This window comes from Oxyura jamaicensis, chromosome 2 (genome assembly GCF_011077185.1).
Source record: "Oxyura jamaicensis isolate SHBP4307 breed ruddy duck chromosome 2, BPBGC_Ojam_1.0, whole genome shotgun sequence".
NCBI lineage: Eukaryota > Metazoa > Chordata > Aves > Anseriformes > Anatidae > Oxyura > Oxyura jamaicensis.
Genome location: NC_048894.1, coordinates 150,227,842 through 150,251,337, shown reverse-complemented (window position 1 = coordinate 150,251,337; position 23,496 = coordinate 150,227,842). Strand labels below are relative to the sequence as shown.

Sequence of the window (23,496 nt, the reverse complement as noted above, 5' to 3'; positions counted from 1 at the left end):
GGAAATGTCCCCCTGCTGCGGCGTGGGCCCTCCCCGGGCTGCAAGGTGGAGATCTGCTCCAGCGGGGGCTCTGCAGGGCTGCCGGGGAATCCCTGCTGCCTGTGGGCCTGGAGCCCCTCCTGCCCTCCTCCTCCTGGGCCCTAGGCCCTCTGCTGCTTCTCCCTTGCCCTGGGCCTCCTCCTCAGCCTGTGCCCGCTCTGCCCTTTTGGGAATCTGTTTTCCCTGAGGTGCCTTCTGAATTGAAAGGGCCCAGAAATTACCTGCAATACTTCTAGCCTCTCTTCTAGCCTACTCTATCTGAGTATCTGTGTTTGGCTTCCATAAGATAGAGCTCCTAAGTGAGGTTTGGGACCACCATCTACTATAAAAGTCTGATTATTTGTGTGGCAGTGGGCCAAGCTTGCAGGAAAGTCTACTGGGATCCTCAGAAAGATACAGCATGTTGTCTCTGTCGTGCCGTGTTACACAAGAGCCAGAAGTGCTGCTGCAGTCCGGGAGTGCTGAACTCTCCCTGGTGAAAGCAGGAGAGCAACAGATGGCTGAAACAGAAAATAGAGGCAAGACTGGGAAACACATTTCTGCATTTAAGAGCCCTCGGCCTCTGCAGTTTTAGGGGATAGCTTGGAACAGATTTTGAGCATGTTCACAGATATATTTTGGGTTGCCTGGTTTGGGGACTCCTGGCTTTGCCAAGTATCATGTATCACCATGCTCTGTCTGAAGGAGCCAAGTCAGATTCAGCTGTATCACCTCTTGGAGCCTATCCATCATGGCAAGTGACAACTTCAGAGGATTTCACTGTGACATTTACTTGGCTCCTATGGTCTTGCCATTAAAACACTTCTGGTGCCTCCCAGAGAGAAACACGGGGCATTGAAAATGCATTTAAATCACCTGAGTCCTAAAATTTCATTAACAAAAATTGACTTTTTGTCATAAGGGAACACTACTCATTTCTTCAAGCCTATACTGTGCCCTTGGTCCTCCTGTCTGACAGACTGAGCTGCTCATCATGGGCTGCCTGATTGCACTTCTGATAACCTTGGAAGCACTTGCAAAAGGTGTTGAATTCCTACCATACCCTGCACAGCCATTATTTATTAATCAGTTAGATCTTCACTGACTATATATTCTTGGGTTTAACTTGAAATGAGATATACAGACATACAGCTTGTACATCTAGTGGCTGAAAGTCGATAAAATACTGTAACCTGAAGACAGAAAAAAAGTGCACTTTATAGGGTCTGAGTTTTAGTCCACCCAAGACTGCAGATAGCATATCTTTCCTAGTAGCATCAGAGATGAGCAGGGATTAACCAAGAGAGCTGGAAGGTGAGGGCAGACCACCCCTTTAAGTGTTAATATCTAAGATGCTGAAGGATGTATTTTAAAATGAAAGTTAAATATTTAAATTATTTCAGGAAGGATACATTTTGGTGCTTTGAAGGTGGTAGCACTGTTTGGTTAAGGTGAGAAAAGAGTTGCTTTGAGAGACAAAGCAACTCTTTTTTTAATTTTTAATCCAGTAAATATTGTTTGTTTGTTTGTTTATTTGTTTTCTGGGACAAACTTTGTACTCTTTATAGTGTGAAGTACCGTGTGTCCTCAGGCTGGAACAGAGGAAGCAGCAAGATTAAAAATATATATATATATATCAACAAAACAACCAACCAGTGGGCACTTACAGGATAAATTTCAAAATATTTTGGCATTGGCAAGCCCTAGAGGCAAAAACCACTAAATTGCCTTTTGTGTATATCCCAGGAGAATGTCTCCTTTGGTGTGTTGAATCTTTGTGTTTGCTCATGTATTAAAATTACTGCTGGGCCTGCAGTGTAAAGATAACATAAAATGAATCCTAAATACCAGATATAGGTTTACAGTGTGAGATGCTCCTGGAGCTGTCATCAGTTCTGGGTTGTGGTTGTGATGGGATGTAATGTTTTATGCTTTGCAGCTTCTGGACAAAGCCATGGCTAAAGGGATTTAGAGAAACTGACCAACAGATGTAGGCTAGGAGTCTGCTGGAGAAAACACACAGCAAGTAATGAGGAATTGCCAAGGAAGAGATAAACAGTGCAGAGAGATGAGATTAAAATTGTGGGTTAAGATCCCCTTGCAAAATCTATCCTGCCTTGTTGTTTCAAAATCAGTACAGACTGGTTGAAGACTTGGGGACCAAAGCAACCAGGTGCTAGGCTCTCATGGAGAAGAAGAGGGCTACCAAATGACACTTCTGAGGCAGATAGAAAGTATTCATGTTCCTTCACCAAGGTCAAAGCATCCACTGTACACCAGATGGAATTGTTGTGGTCTTAGGTGCCACGTTGCATGTACCAGCGATGATTTTTGCCCTATTCCACAGGAAGATTCCACTCCTCGAAGTAGGACGGGTGTGCCACCAGCAGCTCTGGCCATCAACATAGTCTGTGCTGGCAGATACTGCTTGGGTCCCGTGCTGCATGGGAAGGAAACAGGGATAGTAGGCATTGCTCTCACCATCAGAACACCTCATCCTTACACTGTGCTCCACTGGCTCTTTTATTGCAAGGTTTCCATTGTGATTAGTGATTTATTACCAGCACCATTAGAAAATTCAGCCTAGTTGTTAATTGGCAGATAACCTTCATCTCCTATGCAATACCTCCTTTTGGTTATGAGATTTTTCCTGAAATCAGACATTGAGGTAATAAGCGCTGAAAAGCAATGGAAGGTTTCAGTTTCGGCTGTATAAAGACACCAGTTACTGTTGAAAAGCACTTGTGTATGTTTGGTATTGATAGGATTACCACAAGGTAATTCATATTCCAATACTGCATCCTGGCTTCAGATTAAATAACGTCATACAAAGGAAATTACTGATCTAGTGTGTGTTAATAACACTGAAAATGTATTTATCTATCTATTTATTTATTTATTTTGGTATTAGTTTTTTGTATCAGCCTCATGCCTCATGCTTCAGGACTGTCTTGACAAGCTATTACACCTCCTTTAATTAAAATGTTGTCAGCCTACACATTCCTTGAATTTTACAGGAGATACTGGCCCCGTGAAAATATGCTCTTCCTGGAGTCTGTCTCTTTTAGCTGAACTCCAGATTTTTTCTGCATGCTGGGTTACTTTTATAACTCGGGGAAGGCAGCATTAGGTACCATCTGACGTCACCTAGGAGAATTATGAAGATATCAGATTTAATTTCTTGCATTATTATTAATCCATTTCCAATAGAAACGTCCTGATAGAAATGTTCACTGTAAGGGAAGCACAAACATTACTCCCCTCTGCAGTTTTGGGTCCTGCCTCTGTGGAGCATCTCAGAGTTACGGGAATCACAGGCACACTGTGGGACCGTTGAGAAGCTGTTCATGGGGATATATCTCAGCACTCCATCTGCAAAATTATTCTGAGACCTAGTGCTTTAAGAATACTTACAAACAGACATCAAACTGATACCAGAAAGATAAAAACATCGTTTTAAGCAATGTGATTAGAGTCAAGCAGATTATTTGAATTATCTTACCCTGAATTGTGTGGCCAGTCTTATAAGGCAGAAAAGTGTAACTGGAAGGCTTTTTGCATGTATTTGTGTGGAATGACGCTTCCCACAATTTCAGTTCCTCCTTTAGATTTTTCCCTGGTCAAACTTTTAAGTGGTGGGGAAGTTAACCTTTTGTCTCACATTTGTCAGTCTGTGGAAAGCAACAGAACATGCACCATACAGAGGTTTGGTAGGACTTCATCAGCAGTATGATTTAAAATGCTTTGAACATGGATGTGAAGAGTAAATGTAATTGTTTCAGTTTGGCATTGTAATGTAGAAAGTGGTGTCTTGTTCTGAACGTAGACATGTCTGTTGACCATATATCATTCTTTTTTTTTTTTTATTATTGTTCTTCCTTTCTTCTGTCATTACATGCAAGACTGTAGAAATCTTACCTGACTAAGATTATACCTCTCACCACAAATGTCTGCATTAAATTTAGTAGGTTTGCAGAGAGACGTCATAACATAAATGCCTGCCATGTTCTAGTTTTAACTAGTTCTTGGGTCCCCTTAGCAACTGGGTTTTGCATTTGCAATAAAATGTTTTTAGCGAGTGATAATCACCAGACATTGATGCCCGGCATGAAGAGTTAACACCAATGCCCTCTTCGTGCTGTAGCTGTTGCGAGTTTTGCTCGCATTATATAATTAGATCAAGCAATCCTCTTACATGTTTCTCTTCGACATTTCCTTGAGGGTGAATGGAAGGATTTACTGCAGAAATCATTTGTTATTTATTTTTCCCTCGGAATGGTTCGACTTTGAAAACAGCACTTTTTCAAGTCAGTGCTGATATTGATGTAAAACTTTACTCCTTTAGTTTGCTCTGGTGTGCCATCCCACAAACCCATGAGATGATCTCCACTTTTCTTATTTATTGCATTCTAAAAGAAAATGAAGACTTTTCCAGTCCTCAGAAGCTTTTTCCAGTGGCCAGTGCCCTCATTTATTCTTGCACCTTGGCAGAGACCTCCATTTCATAGCCAATTAATTTGGTCCAGAGTTTGATTTAGCCAAAAACATTGACAAGTTCTTCATTTTTCTATCACTTTTCTTCCTCTGGTTTAAGGTTAAACATTTTCCTTATTCTTTAACTGTCAGTTGCTTCCTGAACAACTGTAGTGCTTTGTTGTTGTTCTTTTTTTGTTTGTTTGTTTTTAAGAAATAGTTTATGACGGCAGATCTGAAAGAGGTGGATACAGTTTTGTCTCCTCCTACTATGTGGCAATGATCATCTGAGGTTTTTAACCTGGTCTTTGAAATGGTGTGGTAATTTTTCCTTCTTAAGACAGTATGTTTGAAAGTCTGCTGAGTGGGAGAAGGAATCTTGTCATTCATGATGGCTGATAACTCATTTGCCAGATCAAAATTAAGAATAACCTTTCACCACCAGCTGTAGCACAGCCATCATCCTTCCTGCCTTTTCAGTGGGTACCAATGAGATTACAGTCAGTTATCACATGACAAACCAAAAATAACCCCAGCAGTCTGTTAAAATTTAACTCCCCCAAAAGGATTACATCCTAACAAGCTCTGCAGCATAGTGTAGTTCAGCTGATCAATGAGAGGTGAATCATGTGCTTTCCTTCTTTTTATTTTTCTTTTTATTTTTTTTCCTTTTCAGAAATCTCAATCAGAAAAGAATTCTCTCACGAACAGGGAATGATTGTATAGTGTTGCAATATCCAGTACAGATTGAATGGTTAAAGTCTTTGTAGGATTAAAGCCCCAGGCCTTCACAACTGCTACAGTAAAATTCAAAACTATTGCTTATTCCTAAAACAACCTTAGCTAAATCCTGTCTGCTTCCAAGCCTTCCATTGCTCCAGCAGGTTTCTCCTATTCTGTACATATCTGTCTGTTGGAAAGCACACGAAACTACAGCATTAGCTAAAGGGCATCTCAATTTGCCATCTGTATTCCAAGCTACTACAATATGAAGGTTTTCTTACAATCGCAAGATCTGTCTTTAAATCGCTCTTTAAGACTTCTCTCATTTCTCTCATTCACCAGAGAAATGGCTATTCAGAATTGGTAGGGTAAAAAATCTGGAGCTGACACCAGACAGACTGGGGAAAAAAAAAAAAAAAAAAAAATGATCATCAGTTTTGAATGCCTGAAGTAGAGTGCATAGCAACAGTATGTTTGTGGCCATCTACCCCAAAGAGGGAATGCACTGGACATCAGATGTGCGTAGGTCATTGAAGCATGAAGCTTTTTACATGAAAGTGGCTACGGGCTTTTCTGTGTGGCTATCACCATTTCTCTGGGCCTGCTGGTTTTCATCACAGACCTGTTTCTTTTCTTCCTCTCTTGGGCTCATGCTTTGAGTTTTGATCTTTCAGTTACAGTCACTGAGAACTTTGCCAGCAATTTCCATAAGCATAAGATCAAGCTCTTACTTTTTATTTCATACTCTTTCTTAAGTTTCCCAAATGTTCTGTCTAGGCTTCATTCCCCAAAGCGCAGATGTCACTTCTGTCTTTCTCTCTTTTTATTTTTATTTCTTGGCTAAAGAGTAGAAAGACTTCAGAAAAGCAGTGAATAATTTGGTTTGTCTGATTTCTTCAAGCATTTTGGGAAATCCTACTTAGGGTAGAGGTGATGATAAAGTTAGTTCAGATTTTTCAGTTTTCCCAAAGGATGTTTAGTTACCACAAAATAAATTCAGATGTGCACACATATGCACAAACCTGCCTGTAGTAATTGGGTATTCATATTAAAAATAATTAAATCACTTCTGGTTGCTCACATCTAACCATGTCAACAACTCATGCAGTTAAAACTGCTAAATTAAACCTTCCTGACGTTTTAGAGCTGGTATACCAAGCAGATGTATTCTGGAGTACTACCCACTGGCAGGCTGTCTACTGACTAGTTTCATGTAAAGAGGGAAGAACACTTCTGTAACACCATCTATAAATATAGCAACCGACATACACTCTGGCTCCGAAGTTACATTTGCTGTGAGGTTTTGAGCTTAAATCAGAACTAAATCTGACATAAAAGATGTTACAATGATTGAATATACTTTCTCGATTTAACATCTTCACAGCCCTATTTAATTTCCTGTAATATTTTTAGTTCTCGTAAAAAAGATACTCTCTCTATTCATCAAAAGATATTTTAATCCTTATGAAGGGGATGTAGGGAGGGGAGAATAAAGCTATCAATGTCTGCTTCCTTTATTTAGCACTTTACATTTGACACTTTGTGCTCCCACATCAGCTTCTTACCAATGTCCTGAGAACCAGGGAAAGATGCTGGGGCAGTGAAAGTGGAGGAAGTGCAAGAAGATGGAGCAAGGAGACAGATGTGCTTCTCTCTGTATTAATTTCAATGGCATGGCCACTGCATATGCTGGAGTTAAAACCACTGGGGTCAGGTTCCTGGCTGTGAAGATGGGGTCCTCCCTTTCGTTGGAAAAGACTACAATGACAAGCAACTTCAGACATAAGCAATCACAGAAAATTATATGTTTTCTCCAGGCGATATCTGAAACAATTGACTTATGCACTGTACAATGACAAAGGCGCCTCTGTGATGAGCCTGAAGCTGTTTTCTTCAGTCTATATTAAACACCAGCACTCTCAACTGTAATGTACATGAGGAAGAATAAGACCTTTATAATTTTCTACTATAACAAAACAATTCTCAGATAAACCTAAGAAATGGGCAGTGCCCTATGTTCCAGGGGAAATAAAACATCTAGGCCTAAGCCAACTCTCACTGCCAGTGTGATGTGAAAGAGATAATCCTTCCTGATGCCAAATCTGTTGCTTGGCTTAATTTAGAATAGGAAGATAAAATACTTGAAGTATGTCATCCTGCGCATCAAAGACTTTCTGGATTTTGTGACACTTCTGTTCAAGCTGCCATTACTTGAATTGGTAGCCTTTGTATATGTACTGCATTTAAGAAACAAAAACAAAAACTGTGACTATGGGACAGGTTTCAGTGGGATGTAGAAATACCTGAACTAGCTTCAGCCAGGATACGATGGTACTGGAAGCAGATTGTTGTCTGATTAATTCACAAACCTGGATGTTCAGAATGGTATTTCAAGTTTTCTCGGTCGCCACTAGGCACCAAGGAAGGAGAAACTCTTCTAAAGGCTTAATTGACTGTTCTCCAGCTGGAATTTCCTTGGGAGCAGCACTGTTAACCTGGAGAAACAGTAGACAGACAGATAACCCAGGAAAACTTGGTCATATTCTTTCATTTAATGCTAGTTCTCCTCAGTGCTGGTGGCTGGATGTGGTGATGTCACACAGTAGGTAGCTCAGCACAACCACACAGCTCTCACACTCCACCTTTTCAAAAGGATGGGGGAGAAGATGTAATGAAAGCAAAAACTCATGGGTTGAGCTAAGGACAGGGAGATCACACACCAATTATGACCACTGGTAAAACAGACTCAGCATAGGGAGATTGTCTGTTGATAACAGACAATAACTAAAAGCAAACTAGAAACACCAGAAACATACACACCATATTGATGCATGCTGACTCTAGAGGGTCATTAAGATATAAGAATTGGTCACTCCCAAAAATACTATATATACTATCAAAAAGGCAATCTACTTGTGAAATAAACTGTAGTATGGATTTTAAATGGGCAAATCCCAGAAAATATATCTATCCTCAATTTGTTCCTAGCTGGAAGTAGAAAATAAAGGAAACTCACATATGCCAAAAATGTCTGACACAATGCACATATCAATTAGGAAAATTAGCTGAAGCAATTGTTTGTGTGAACCCAATCTATTTAGCTTGCTGTACCGTGAAAGGAAGCGCAGAGCAGCCAATAACCCCTGAATCCAATCTGTTTTTAGCTGTTGCTTCTTATTTCTTCTTTTATCTATCTCATGAAGTTTGGGTCTGTGAGACATCAACTGACTGATAGGAATTGCTACCAAATCAGCATATGAAATCATTGCTGGATCTGATGTCTGTAATGTAGACCCTGCTTTTGAGGTATGTTTTTGGATGATGGAAAGGTTAATGCAGTAATAAAGAAAAAATGAACATACATGTGCTTTGTAAACTAATGAATGAATAAAAGCCATGCCAGAAATGCCAAGCAGACACTTTCAGGAACTAAGGAAAAATGTGTATGTGACAGCATCCTCCAACATAAAAATTTCCACATACTAAAAAGTGACAGAAAACATAAAGCTGATATTGTGAATTTAAGCACTGGAGCAAAGTAGAAAGATGTAACCGAATGTACGAGGTGATTGCTGCATTATTAACTTTAGTTGTCCAAATCATGGAGAAAGGCTGTTCATGCACAGTGTGGCACAAACAGAGCAGGAGCTGTGCCTCATATAAGGAGAATGATTTGAAATTCCTGGCAAAAAATATTTAGGTTTGAAAGTTTTCACATGCATTTGTATCCTTTTGACCTTCTGTGAAGGAAGGAACACAGTGATCCATGCAGGAGGAAGGAGGGAGCACAAGTTCCCTCAAGAGGCTAAAGCACGAAATATTTCTCAGGCTGCCCCATAGCTCCAACACTGGTGCATGCAGAATTATATGCTTTCTATTACACACATGTTGAATCATTTGTGTTAGATAAACAAAATCCACAGCCACATCTGTTTAGAATACACTTAAAGTGGGCACCTTGAGGTGCATCTAATAACTTTACAAGAAAGCTGTCTGTAACTGTCTTTATTTTTAAAATGTCACAATGGCTGAAATGGTGCTGAGAATTTAATGTGAAGTATACACCACCAAAACCTTTCAAATGTTGTCCTTGTGAGTAATTAACTTTATCATCAGACTTACCACAGCACTCTCTGAATTCAAATGATTTGCAAACTAATACTTACCAACTCTCATAATTTTACTGGGTGAGGTGGGGATTGCAATACCTGGTTCTTCAACTTCTCTCTAACATTACCTTCATAGGAGAAAACAAACTTTTATTCTTTAGAAAGAATTGCTTTAATAGTTGCCTTAGCTATGGAAAAACACTAGAATGCATGCACCCAAAGGGGCAAAATTAAGGGAGGAATAAAAGTATATTTAAGAATATCTCGTAATTAATTTTCACTTCATCTCATGAGTTTTCAGCTTTCAATTTGGCAAATATTTGAGTGTCAAGCATGCTATATGTAGTTACACTGGGAAGATACAGTATGAAAATACAACCCTTTTTTCTTCCTTCTGTTAAAGGTTGTATTTAGACATTTGTGCCCTGAGACCCAATGGAAAGATTTCTTCCCTTTTACCTCTTTTTTATCATTCCCTACATTGTGATAAAATCTGGGGTTTGATCCATGGCTTGTTATCTGACACTGTGAGTGAGATTTATCTGACCTAGTCACCTGGGGCTTTTTCTAGATGGCCAAGTGGACACATCTAATACATAGTTCATCTCATCCAAAAGTAGATACCTAAAATAGAGGAGGTGGATCATGCTTTTAAGGTCCCCAGTTTTCCTTACTGCTTTAAAGGGAACCAGGCACACTGAGAATGTCTGCAATAAGTTGAGATGAATCCTGGACTGTGCCTCATGTGTATCTGGCCTGATCTTTATTGAATCAAAATGCAGGCAGAAATCTTAAATGGCAAACAGGTAAAGCTACACTCCAACACTCATTGAAGCCAATGAAAATTCTCATATTGATTCAAAGGCAATTTGAACTAGTGTCTAGGGGGGATGTGGAAGGAGAAAAATCTGTCTTTCTAAATCCTTTAGAAGCCTATGGCAACCATCTCTGTTATCTGCAATGCCAATAAAAAAGCCCAGACTTGACATTCATCCCTCTCTGCAGCATTTAGTTTTACTGCAACTCTTGTTTAGGCTTAGCAAAGGGGAAAAACTCTGTATGTTTAATGCAAACCTTTTCCATCATCCTGATATTTGGGACTGGCAGAGGCATTGTAAGATGTGAGCATAACATCAGAGTTGTTGCTTTCTGCTTTAGGCTTTCTGCTTTTGTTCTCCTAAACTAGGTGAGATTCAACTTGTGATTAAGAAGTTAAATTCACACATCCAAATATTTTTGTGTGCCTATCTGTGAGTTAAGTATCTGCAATCCCAGTAAAGATAAATAGTTGCTACAGTCAATGGAGCTCAGAGGGCACTTCAGCTCACTGAATGAGCTTTATTGACAAGCTGGTGGTCAGATCTGTTATGCTGTACCTGAAAATGGATTTAACACTCCAGTCTTACACATTCGTTATAACATTGAGATTCCAGCTCCCTCTCTGCACTGACGCCAAAACAGAAGGAGGTGGAAAAGCTCAAATTAGGAACAGGAATTCCTGTTTTCGTGGATGTTGATTAAGAATAGGCAAGACATGTCAAGGCTTTGTCCCACTGTGCCCATTACTTCTTCAGTCAAACTAGCTGTTCCATTTAGGAGAGAACTGAAGATTCATCTTCTTTGAGGATATAAACATGCAAGTCTCAATAGAGCTGCTTAGTGCAGACTTAACTGCTTTGCTAGATTGTATTCTGCATGCAGAACTTCTCATTACTGCAAATTGGGTTTTATTTTTCTTAATACACTTACGCATGCTGAATTCTGTTCTGTTTCAAATGACTTGACTAAACAGAGATCTTTCTTCAAAGAAAAACAAATAAAAATATTCCCTTCCATATTGCCATATTGCCATTTTTTTTTTTCTTGAAGGTTTGATAGGATTGTCTTTATTTGAAACTGTCAGGTTAGACAAGGATAATATAATCTGAGATATTAACAAGTCAAAAAGGGACATCATACATTATATTTAACAATATTGTTAAAGATGCTGGTGAAACACTACAGAAATAAAATTGGGCAGGTCTGGAAAAGGCTGATAACCTCCTCCAAAGACTTCATCTTCAGACTTCAAATGAAATATCACATGCTTACAGATGATCATTCTGAATTTTGAATGCTGATTAATTGCTTATGGTAATGCAAAGCAGCAGAAATACTTTAAAACAGCATCAAATTTACATAGGTACAAATACCATGCGCTATTGTTTGGTTGTACAAACAGAGTTCTGTTGGCACAATGACTTCTAAAGTGCTTATCTGCAGTTCACCTTCAGGGAGGATGTGATTCATTTGCCATGCTAACACAACTCATAATTCACTAATGAACAGGAACTAGAGGTGAAAGTGGAGCACATACAACTTATCAATTCTATATGTTTCAGCTGTTCTTCTGTTGCCCTCACTGGCTGTGTTAACACCACAGGTTTTTAACCCACTGGGAGCTGCAGACACTCTTGCTCTTTCCCATGGAGGTGCAGATCCTATAGAAATTCCCCATGACAAGGCCTCTGTGTATCCCTTTACTGAATCAGTTTAAAGTTATTGACATACTTTACTGACATACCTTTGTTAGTTTAAAGATGAAACATTGAAAAAACACTATTATACAGTGATTTGCCTCTAAGTGCTTGAACATTCCCCTCACATTTCCTTCAAGACCACAAATCTTCTCATGTGTTAAGCCATCAGTACAGCAGCTGACACTTTAGGGTTGAAATCCACTTCCTGTAGTTCTTCTGTCTTCCAAATAAACTGTTAAAAAATCCTTGCAATGTTTATATAAAATAAGGAGAGAATGCATTTTGAGATGCAGGTAGGTATTAAAAGGTATACAACCTGGGGCAGAGTTTGACTAGTGTGCATCTGAGTTACAGAGAGTGGTTTCATTTCTGCACTGTGAGAAAGGGCATGGCAGAGAGCATTCAGCCAGCCAGGGATGGTGAGATTAGGAGTCCATGTTGCTCACGTTGATATCCAAAATACATTTTTCATCCACACAACATGGTTTAGTGTCAGGATACTGTTCTTCAGTACTGACCTGATACTATCAGTGGAATAATGGCTCCTCCAAAAAGGAAAAGCACTAGGGCTTCAGTCTCTTGGGCCAGAGCAATCTCAAATATGAGTGCAGACTGGGAGAAGAACTGGCAGAGAGCAGCCCTGTGAAGAAGGACTTGGGGGTTCTTGTAGACAAAGAGCTTGACATGAGCCAGCCATGTGCGCTTGCAGCCCAGAAGACCAACTGCATCCTGGGCTACATCAACAGAGGGGTGGCCAGCAGGTGGAGGGAGGTGGCTGTCATAAAATCATGAAATGATTTGGGCTGGAATGGACCTTTCATTACTTAAAGGGGGCATATAAAAAGAGAGAGAATGACTTCTTACTTGGGCAGATTCTGATAGGACAAGTATCTGATCATGTTGCCCAGAGAAGCTGTGGATGCCCTATCCCTGGAGGTGTTCAAGGTTGAGACTCTGAGCAATCTGATGTAGTGGGTAGCATTCCTGCCTATGGCAGGGGGGTTGGAATTCGGTGATCTTTAAGGGCCCTTCCAACCTAAGACATTCTATGATTTTATGATTCTATGAATCATGTGTACCTCGTGAGACATTACAGAGGATTTCAGTTTGCATACAGGACTGGTAAATATGGAACAGAACCTATTGGACACCCTCTGGAGCAGCACAGGTATGCCCATGGTTAGCTGATAAAAGTATGTCCCTTATGTGCGTCTCTAAATGAAATTAGATGTAGAAATATTTTTAAATAGCCATTTTTGTGTGGTTTCTGAAAAATACAAAGCCTCTGAGACATCCCCAGTTATTTCATAGAAAAAGATATTCAAGAACATTCTGCTTTCAGTACTCTGTGGCCTTCCCCTGGCCTCCAGCTAATGCCATATATGGGGTACTGGCAATGGGCCAGAGCTGTAAAGCCTTGTAGCCTGACTGATCATCAATGCCGAAGCACAGCCTGCTTATCTACAAAGCATGAAGGAAAAATGAGGAGTCTGATGTAAGAAAAAGCATATATGGACAGTGTCAAGTCGAATTGGAATCAGAATTGGTCTTGATTTGTAGTGAAGTTTGTTTGTGATTCCTATTTTTGCTGTGTTAATTTGTGCATCCCAAGTAAACGTTCCTCTGCAAAACCACTGTTGATTGGATCCACAGCTGATGTAACTATGTAACTTGAGTTTAGCCCTTGTGTCCTTTCTTCTCTATCTTTTTTTTTTTTTTTTTTTTTTTTTTCTTCCCTGAGGTTAAAATGAGAATATCTCATCTGCTTTGTATTTTGATAAATGTTTTCCCAACTGGTTGATATGGGCTTATTTTGCAGTTCCACTGATTTGTGAATCGTAAGCTACAGACCAATTTGTCAAAGAGAACTGATGTGCAGTGTTATCACACAGAGAAAGGTGTGGTAATGACTACATTCTTCACATTAAAAATATATATATATCAAAAAATCCTCTTCAATTAAAACAAACAAGAAAAAAGAACAAACAAACAAACAAACAAAAATCCAAAACACAACAACAGCATTGCTTACGATGGAAAACCCACTGAAGTGTTAGCTGGTCCTGGAGTGTACTCACAAATTTATCACGGGATGCAGTTCCTATGTGGCCATACACCTTTTTCATATCTAATTACAACTCCTTGACCATACAAAAAAGTCCACTGGGAACGTCACCGTGCAACATTTCTTCTGAATGTTCTACTCCATGTAAAAACTGAGATCTTTGCATTAAGTACTGGTGTGTACACATAGAGCTGAGTGTGTGGTGGATGTTGGGATGGCACAGTCCAAATTGGAAATTGCTTTTTCACATGGTGATCCCACCTATCCAAAAGAGTTAGATTAGGTTTGAAGTATTAGCTTTGTTTGAAAAGCATGTTCTTTTGCAACATATTTTCCAAAATCAAAAGAATGATATGTCAGCAGGGTTCCAAAATGGTTTGAAGTAAATGGTAAATAGTAAAGATTATCTTTTCATCCCACTCTGAGAATCTGGCCAGCTGCCAAATCAATGTTGTCACTCCCCTATCTAGAAACCTTATATTAGGGACCACCGAGGCTATTCAGGATGGAGCTGTATTCCTGATGATAGAAATTCACTCCACGCAATGTTGCTGGTGGAGAACATAATATATTTGATGTGTGTGCCTGTCAAAAAAGGGACTTTGGTCAGGTGGAAGAAAGGGTAGGTAAATTGTTTGACTGTTCTTTTTCTTTTCTCCCCTACAGTCTTTTGATTTTCAGTGATTTCAAATGGGAAGGCAGAAAATATCACAAGAGTGTGTGCAATCAAGGCAAATGACAGGACAATGGGTTCAGAAGTTTCTCCACTGTTGCATAATTTGGAGCTTCCTAAAAATTCACTGGGACTGCATAACACATTCATCTCCCTCTTTTGAAAGAAATGGGAAGAGTTTGTGGGGATACCAGTGCATGTCTGTGTGAGAGATTCTAGCTCTCAGTTATCTCAGAGATTTTGTTGCACTTGGAAGTGGACTTCTGGATCTTTCATCTCCCTGGACACAACAGTGTCGGTGATGTTTAGAAAGACAGCTTCCTGGAATTTTCTACTCAGGATGTTTAACTGTTGACATGGGTGAAAAATACTCTTACTTTAGACTCTTTATATATTCTAAATTAGCTTTACTTCTTTACAGGGTTTGCAGGCATTTGACTGCTGAATTATAGGCTGACTTTCAAATGTCCTACACATGTATTTCACAAAATTAAGCTGAAATCAATATATGAATCTTAAAGTTTACTTTCAAGTGGTTTCACACAAATTTGCTAAAGTCCTTTGGAGAATGTCCTGTTAGAACTGTTTCTGAATCCCATTTGATTTGCAGTTACTGCATCTGGAGCTCTTGGGTAAAGCAGTTTGGTTCTGTGTTGTCCCTGCTGTTTTGTGTTGCGTGGCCCACCGTGTTTCATAGTCTGTGTGTCAACTCAATTAGCAGCATGCTGCTAGAGAGAGATAAGGCCATGGACAGGCATACTAGTCATGGCAGATAAAAGCCCCAAACAATAGTTCAGTCCAATGTCATTCACTTAATATAAAAATAGAATTTAAAGCCACTAACAGAGCAATTCAGAATACTTAGTTGCAACAATCAATCTTTTCCACCGTTATTCAAGGCAGAGGAGAACAGGACACATCTAACTCCTTGATAACTAATACTGTTATTGCCTACCCTTTGTTTCTGCAATCTGTCCCAAATCATCTTATTGATAAGACATCTGTGCCTCTTCTTGGAACCTATGTATGCTAGGACCTTCAGAGCATCTTTAAACCTTGTCTCAAAGACAAGATGGAAATGGTGTTTTGGTGGATGATGCTTGTCTTCCAAACTGAGAACAATCAGGCAGACGTTTCTCTGGGTTTATATTATGCATTTTCATGTGCTAAATATGACACCCAATTGTTCTGAAATATCTCCTAGAGCAGAAAATTCATCATGGTGGTGTTCATGATATCTGATGTTGTTGACCCAAAATATTTTGTACAAGCATGACAGACTCTTTAAGAAAGCTGTCAATGGTGAACTAAAAGGGTGTTATAGAAGAATCATTTTAGTAGTGGACCAAAAGAAAAGGCAACAAAAAGAGGGTGCCTTAACCAGGCTCTTGGCTTGGAGGAAAGAAGGAACCATCTGACTTAAAAGCTGTTCTTTTAGCACTTTAAATGCCTTTATGTGAAGCACAGCTTTCCTTTCCCAGATCTTGCTTTTTAAAAGCTTTCTAAAGTTAGGAAAATGGCAATGAAACCCATTCACAGGAATTCCTGCCAATGCAGAACCCAGGGACACAAAAGACTGCTTAGGTGTCAATAAAGTTTTCCTGTATCAGTTTTCTACTAATAATGGTCCTCACTTCTCTTACCAGTAAACTGATGTCATTCTGGGCTACCACTTATTGCCTCCCGAATCTGGTAGCATGCCATTGAGACTAGGAACCCTTTGGGGATTTCTCCTTGCTTCCCAGGGTTTCTTTCTGATATATGTGGAAAATCTTCACTTGTCTCTGCCATCACAGTATAGCAAGAGTGCAATTTAGCCTGCTGAAAGTGGCATTTTTACCCTGTTCTTGCTCTCTGATGGCATTGGACCAGGGGTTCCTGCACAGAGCTGTGGACATGCATGTGTATTCAGCAGAATTGATAGATGCAGAGAAAGAGAAATGGAAAAGTTGCAAGAACTGAAAAAATAAATAGTGAGTTTTCCCAGCTCTGTCAAAGTCTGATGTGCATTCCCTTCTCTCTAAGGAAGTTTTCTCAAATATTTGATACTTTTTTTTTTTTTTTTTCTTTAACATTAAACATCCCAACTCAAGCCTCTCATTAACAACCATAAAACAATCAGTGCAGGATAGTGCAGATGTTCTGTGAAAGCTGAAATTTGGATGCAGAGAAAAAGACAGTGGGTGGAAATAAGGAGAAAATGAAAGAAGTGTGAGAAAAGATCCAATTTTAATCATTATAGGCCAAAGCCAATAACTGAAGGAAAAAAGACTCTTCCAATATGAAATTTAGGAAAGCTTGTAGGAATCCTGGTTTTAGGAGACCATATTGTATTGGGAACCATAAACCAAATAATAATAATAATAATAATAAAGAAAAAAATAAAGAAAAGATCATGTAAAACTCTGCCATATTTTCCTGACGTAATCTTAGAGAAATCCATTAGCATTTACCAGGTGGCAGAACATAATGAAACTAGTTCACAAGTTTTAAGGGAAAACAAGAAAGGACCAAATGTAGCAAAGCAGAACCATCTCAGATTCAACTGAACATTTGGAGACAGGAAATTCCAATGGATTTGCAAGAAATGGTACTGAAGATGTGAAAGCAAATGCAAGCCTATGCACTGTTCCACTGAAGGGGATATCTTAGCAGTATTTGTTCAAGAAGCTGTCCTGCCCAGAGCCTGGATTATTATCTTGCAAGTGGGATTCTGGACCACATGTAAATATAATACCAAAAGTTGCAGCAAGGGATTTCAGAGATATCTTATCATGTAAGAAGTGTATTGGTAAAGCTAGTAAGCTAATTCCTTCAGTTCTAAAAGCATATAAACATTATTAAAATATGGGATTTGTAATTTAATACAAACAGTTCTGAACATCAAGGGTGGCATTCAGCTAATTTACACAGTAAACATTTCCATAGAATAGAATCATAGAATAGCTTGGGTTGGTAGGGACCTTAAAGATCACCTGCCATGAGCAGGGCTGCTACCCACTAGATCAGGTTGCCCAGAATCCTGTTCAACCTGGCCTTGAACACCTCCAGGGATGGGACATATACAGCTTCTCTAGGCAACATGTTCCAGGGCCTCAACCCCTCAGTGTAAATAATTTCTTTGTTATGTCTAATCTAAATCTCCTCTGTTTCAGTTTAAAGCCATTACTCCTTGTCCTATCACTACACTCTCTGATAAAGAATCCCTCCCCAGCTTTTCTGTAAGCCCCCATTACGTACTGGAAGAATTAAAAGAGAATGGAGTAGAATAGAGCAGAGTGGAGCAGAGTGGAGCAGAGTGGGGCAGAGTGGAGCAAAGTGGCATAGAATAGAATAGAATAGAATAGAATAGAATAGTTCAATTGAAGAGGACCTTCAGAGACCATCTAGTCCAATTGCCTGACCTCTTCAGGATTAACCAAAAGCTAAACACATTAGTGAGGACAGGCATGGGGCATCAACCACCTCTCTAGGACACCTCTTCCAGTGTTTGACCACCCTCACGTAGGAATGAGTCACTAGAGGGATTTCTTACAGATCTGGAGAATAAATTGTCTCTGTAGGTACATCTGACCAGCTTGAGCTGTCTACTTCAAAACTAGATGAGTTGTACCTTAGAAGCATATGTTTCTCTCTATTAACTGTAACTCTACTTGAGGAATTTGCTGATGTCCACAGTGAGTCCTATTATATATGTCACTATAGGTGAAGATACTATAGAATATCAAGACTCCATCAATGTAACTGTTAGCTTGAGGAACATATATAATAGCACACAGCTATAAAAATCCAATTAATATTGCATGTCAGTATATACTCAAGAATATTCTTGCAGAAAGATTGTGATGTAATGGCAAGGATCTTCACATAGGACAAAAAATTGCTAAAATGATGGCAGATGCAAATACTGTTTGACCTGCCTATGATGTATCTAGTCCTCATGACAGCTTCAAAAAACTGCTAAGTTTTGGAATAAATTATAGGCAAATTACTATGTGATCTGCTCCTAAAATTTTAAGGAAGATATGCTGAACAGGATACATGACAAGAACCTATGTATGGTAAAAATATAAAAGTTCTCAGCTAGGTCTGCATTATATTGGCTTCATATGAAGCAGTTATGGAAGAAACATTCAAAGAATATGAAACATTAAAATAAATCAAAATTTACCAACAAAACAATCTGTGATGTTCATCCAAGAAACATTAGTTTAATGATCTAGCATGGTCATAAATTACTTGTTCTTTCCTGGAATAAATATGTATAGTTTTTGGAATACTCTCTTTAATAACTCAAAATAGCGTGATTTGAAAATATGAGTGTTAAATGTGATTCCAAATAGCAAGAATATTTATTACCTAGAATAGCATATTGTTTGTGACATTGACGAAAGAGCACCACCATTTGTAACTTACACATACAACAAAATAATCAATATTTTAGGAATCATACTGAAAACAGGTATAATTTAATGGTCTGTGAAAAATTATGTAAAATTATAGCAAGGTTAATTTTAAAAACTGAAGAAATTAATTAAGACCCTCATTTGGCATATCTAAATTACAATCTAGAGGTACAGTCTACCACCTGCTGAAATGCTGTTATTAGAAAGTTTAGGCTTAATAGGACTCAATTTTCATTGCTAAACCTTGACTTTTACCCCATTTCTTTCTTCTAGCCCTTAGTGCTATATGTCTCTTGGATGGAATCATTATAACTGTGAGTAAATTTCAGATTCCCTTTCTGCCCATTGATTTCCCAGGTCACTGTTAGCCTCTCCTCTGTACATCCTCTGTGATTTCAGCTCTGTTTCTTTTGCTGTGATTTGCCCCTTATTATTTTACAGTCAGACTCAACCACTAGGCCCACGGTATTTCCACTAAAACATGAGATTAGACAGTGCAGCTCAGCTATTGCCCTACTGCCATGGGACAGTATAGGCTCAGTGTTGGTCAAGCAAGTCTGAGTTTTTCTGATCACTAGGTCATCATCACATGGGGAAAAAGAAAAAAAAAAAAAAAGAAAAAAAAAAAATGGTCATAGGTGGCAGTTGGTGAAGGTGAACATTGTTGCCATCTCTGCTGAGCAAAAGAGAATTGAAAAAAAAAAAAGAAAAAAAAAGAAAAAAAAAAGTGTAACATCTATCAAAAAGGACTTAAGAACAAGAACAGTTCTGGACTTTGTAAACACCAAGATCTGAAAGAAACAGGACAGGCTGCAGGGAAACGATAGGTTGCATAGCATCAATGGAGATTAAAATTCACAATGTGCTCTGAACGCGGTCATCATTTCAGATGCTAAATGAGGACTGCTGAGATGTGATTTGATTAGCTTGCAGTGGGTGTTTATCCTTCGGAAGCAGTGAGGTAGGAGGATATCTGATGCTTCCAAGACGGATTGCATTTATGTGTCCCAGCACAGGCTTTTCATCACTGTGCACCCCAGATTACTGCAGGAGGGAACAGCAACCTGGCTTTGTGGGCTGTGAGTTTTGGGGCGATTGTGGTTCCTGCTCAGAAGTTGCATCTCAGCAGGCACACTCCAGGGCTGCATTCAGAACATTTTTACAGACCGGGGGGTTAAACCATGTCCCCTGCTGGGATTCACCCTTGAAATCACTCACGGTAACTTCTGATCTCCAGTCTCACCCTCCCACCCTCGTTTTCCTTTTTTATCCTTCACGATGTGTTGTTTTTGAAGGTGGGCTCTCACTTGGAGCGGCAGAACCTGCAGTGTGGGCTGTGCTGCACAGAGTGATTAAGCAAGATGTGCCCCTGGCCCATTCAGGTCAATATTTGTGGTTTGTTGTTGTTGTTTTTTAGTGAACAAGGAAAACCTTTTTCAAAACTGCGAGATTCATTTTCTTGCACATCAAATACAAGGGTGCTATCACCTGAACACCACCTGCAATGTTTGTTTCTTGGGGAGGTAAAGCAGGAAGGAGCAGGAACTGTCTGGTCTATGGAGCACCGATACCCTCTAGTGGTAAAACCGCAGGCATTTTGAGGCAGAATATTATTTGATTGAATAGAATCAGAATGGTTTGGGTTGGAAGTGACTTTAAAGATCATCTAGTTCCAACCCCCCTGCCATGGGCAGGGATGCCACACAACAGATCAGGTTCACTACTGAATTATCTTCTGTCTTCCTTTTGGACAAAAATCTGCACATCATCTTTATGTGACAGTGCTGTTCTGTTTCATGACACCATAAATTCATGTCTTAAGTAGCTGATGATGTAATTTCCTTGGCTTGTTTTCAGTGTTATTTGCCTTTCATTAAATCATTTAAGTGATACTTGTGAGCTGATGGGTGACTGAATTTCCACATGGTGTAAAGAAATGGCTATAATGGAAAGCATCATGTAGCTCAAGCTCAAGCTTGCAAATGGAGAATCAGTGATGGTGCCACTGTAATGGCTGTAATTTGGCAAATCATAGCTGATTTATAGCTGATTGAAGGAATCACATTTTCTCAGTTGAGTTCTCACCATTTTGCTCAGGGAGGTGTAAGGTATCTGGCTTGTGGGTCTTGATTAATTTCAAGATGAGGACAGCAGGTTATGGTGTGACAAAGCAAGTGTGACAAGAACATTGCAGAGGTCCTAAGTTAACTGCTTAAAGCCTTGATTATGGCATGCGTGTCACTGCAGGTTAGTGGAAAAAAAAAAAAAAAAAAACAAAAAAAAAAACTTTTTGGACTGTTTCCTACCAAAAACATAATCCTTGCTCTAGAGCATGGCTGGTGAGTGGGAGAAGGTGAAATTTGTCAAAGAAATCCAGAATCAGTTACCATGAGCAAATCCATTTAGATTGGTTTTACCTTGCGCAAAATGGCTGATCTGAAATTTTCCAGGTGATCATCCTGGCATAGGAAACTTCAGTCTGAACAAGGCTCAAGGCTAGGAAAGCGTCAGCAATGTAATCTTTCAGCTTTGCTGTGAGGTGTTTCACTGCTGCCTGTTCCTTGCATGAAGGCACTCATTAATGAAGTTTAGAGGGAAATGCCTCCCCAAAAGGCAGGGAGCGATACCTGGAGCTTGCCTCTCTCCTTCTGTTCCAGCTGCAGAAACTCTGTAAATTGTCAGAATATGCTCTGTTAGCCCTCTGTTAGCCCTCTTTAAAATACGTTTAGATGTAGAGCTTAGGGATATGGTTTAGTGGAAGATTTGTTAGCATTAGGTCAGAGGTTGGACTCGGTGATCTTGGAGGTCTCTTCCAACCTAGACTATTCTGTGATTCTGTGATTCTGTGAAACAAATCCCCAAGACAGTTTAGAGGATATGCATCTCTGAGCTGAGCCTCTTTTCCATATGGCCATCATTCCCCCTGCCTCCAAGCCTCAGACTATGGACTCTGGATATTTCACCCAGTGAAAGAAAGCAGAGATTTATTCAGCAAGAAATGAAGTGATGCTTTAGATATCAGACTGAAATTCAGAACAGGGATTACACACTAAATACGGTTCAAGTCTTAACAAGTTGTGTGTTTTTTTGTTGTTGTTGTTGTTTTGTTTGTTTTTGTTTTGTGTTTTTCTGCCCCCTGGATGATTTCAATGCCTAATGCCTATCATTTCTTTGATGATTTCTAGTCAAGGATCCACAGCTTTTACAGAGACATCCTTCCAATTTATTCACTAAGCTCTGAAATATTTCCATGGCCACCTGCCCCTCTGTTCCTGTGGATCAGGTTTTGGAGCACGTTCAAATGCCCATGATCTGGGTACATAGAGTACTAGAATATGAGCTTCCCCCACTCTGCTTCACAGCAATCACTTATGAGACTCCCTTGATTTTTCTTACTTCTTTATGTATAAAAGATTTTGAATAACTTGAACCTGGGAATAGTTTTATAAAGCGGATCAACGTGACTTTAGATTGGACTAGATTGGATTTACCAGCTGTGGGAGTTAAATTTTCTGACAGATCTCTGTGTTCTAGGGCCTCGCAGACAATAGCGCAAGGGCAGTGATTTATCACGTACTGGGTTTACTGGAGAGCAGAACTTTACCCTCTCTATTGTTTCTTTTTCAAGCCTTTTCATCTTTTCATCTACATAAAAATGAGTGCAAAAAGAGAAGGAAAAAGAAAAGCAATGTTATTTTCAAGGGAAGGTTTATCCCAGTGCTGCATTTTATTGAAGCATTTACTGTTTCTCAGGTCTCAGCATGTGCCAAGTAGATTTATTTCTCTGTAACTGCAGTGCCATTTTATGAAGCACACAGCACATCAGCTTGGAATAGACCTCCTGAGTATTTCATATCATATAATCCTGTCCTAAAATGCAATATTATCTATTTTCTTTGTGAAGAATGCAACAGAGTTAATTAATGTGTGTTTTTGGGGGGCTATTCTGATTTAGGAACTTGACAGGATTTTGCCATGACTTCCAAGTTCCCCTTGATCTTCATGAGAGCTCACCCCACTGCTCATCCGAGGTGAAGGAGCCACCTCCTGAAGGCCTTTATCTAGGAGTTTGTAGGCAATATCTCCCATGCAAACACAGAGCAATAACAATGGCCTGGTTTCTTCTTTTTTTCACTCCAGGTTTCTGATTGTCTTGGGGTGTTTGATCTTAGCTGTCCTGACAACTTTCAAGGAATATGAAACTGTTTCAGGAGACTGGCTCCTCTTGTTGGTAAGTAGTCTGTGGCCAATGTGTCACCCTGCTAATATCCTTCAGTGCAAATCTGTTCCTTCAGCAGTGATGAAAATTTTGTCTGCATGCAGTAAAATGTCTTCTGTTGGTCCTGGGACAGAGACTGTATCCTTATATACTAGAGAATATGTAAGGGTACAGAGAATTTGTAAAGGTACACTTTACACTGAACGAGTAAAAATGAAGAAAGGCAGAAGGAAAAACACAAGCCCGAAACTTTTAGATAATGAATTTTCAGCAGGTATCCAACAGTTCTCT

General features: G+C 39.4%; 1 protein-coding gene across 3 annotated transcripts in view; it reads left to right on the top strand.

Moving 5' to 3' along the window:
* KCNQ3 (potassium voltage-gated channel subfamily Q member 3) overlaps window positions 1-23,496 on the top strand; it is a 196,487-nt gene that overhangs the window by 136,211 nt on the left and 36,780 nt on the right. For all 3 annotated transcript variants that reach the window (XM_035316576.1, XM_035316574.1, XM_035316575.1), the window contains exon 2: window positions 23,127-23,217. In XM_035316576.1, coding sequence (XP_035172467.1) covers window positions 23,127-23,217 — 91 coding nt within the window. The remainder of the gene's footprint in view (window positions 1-23,126; window positions 23,218-23,496) is intronic.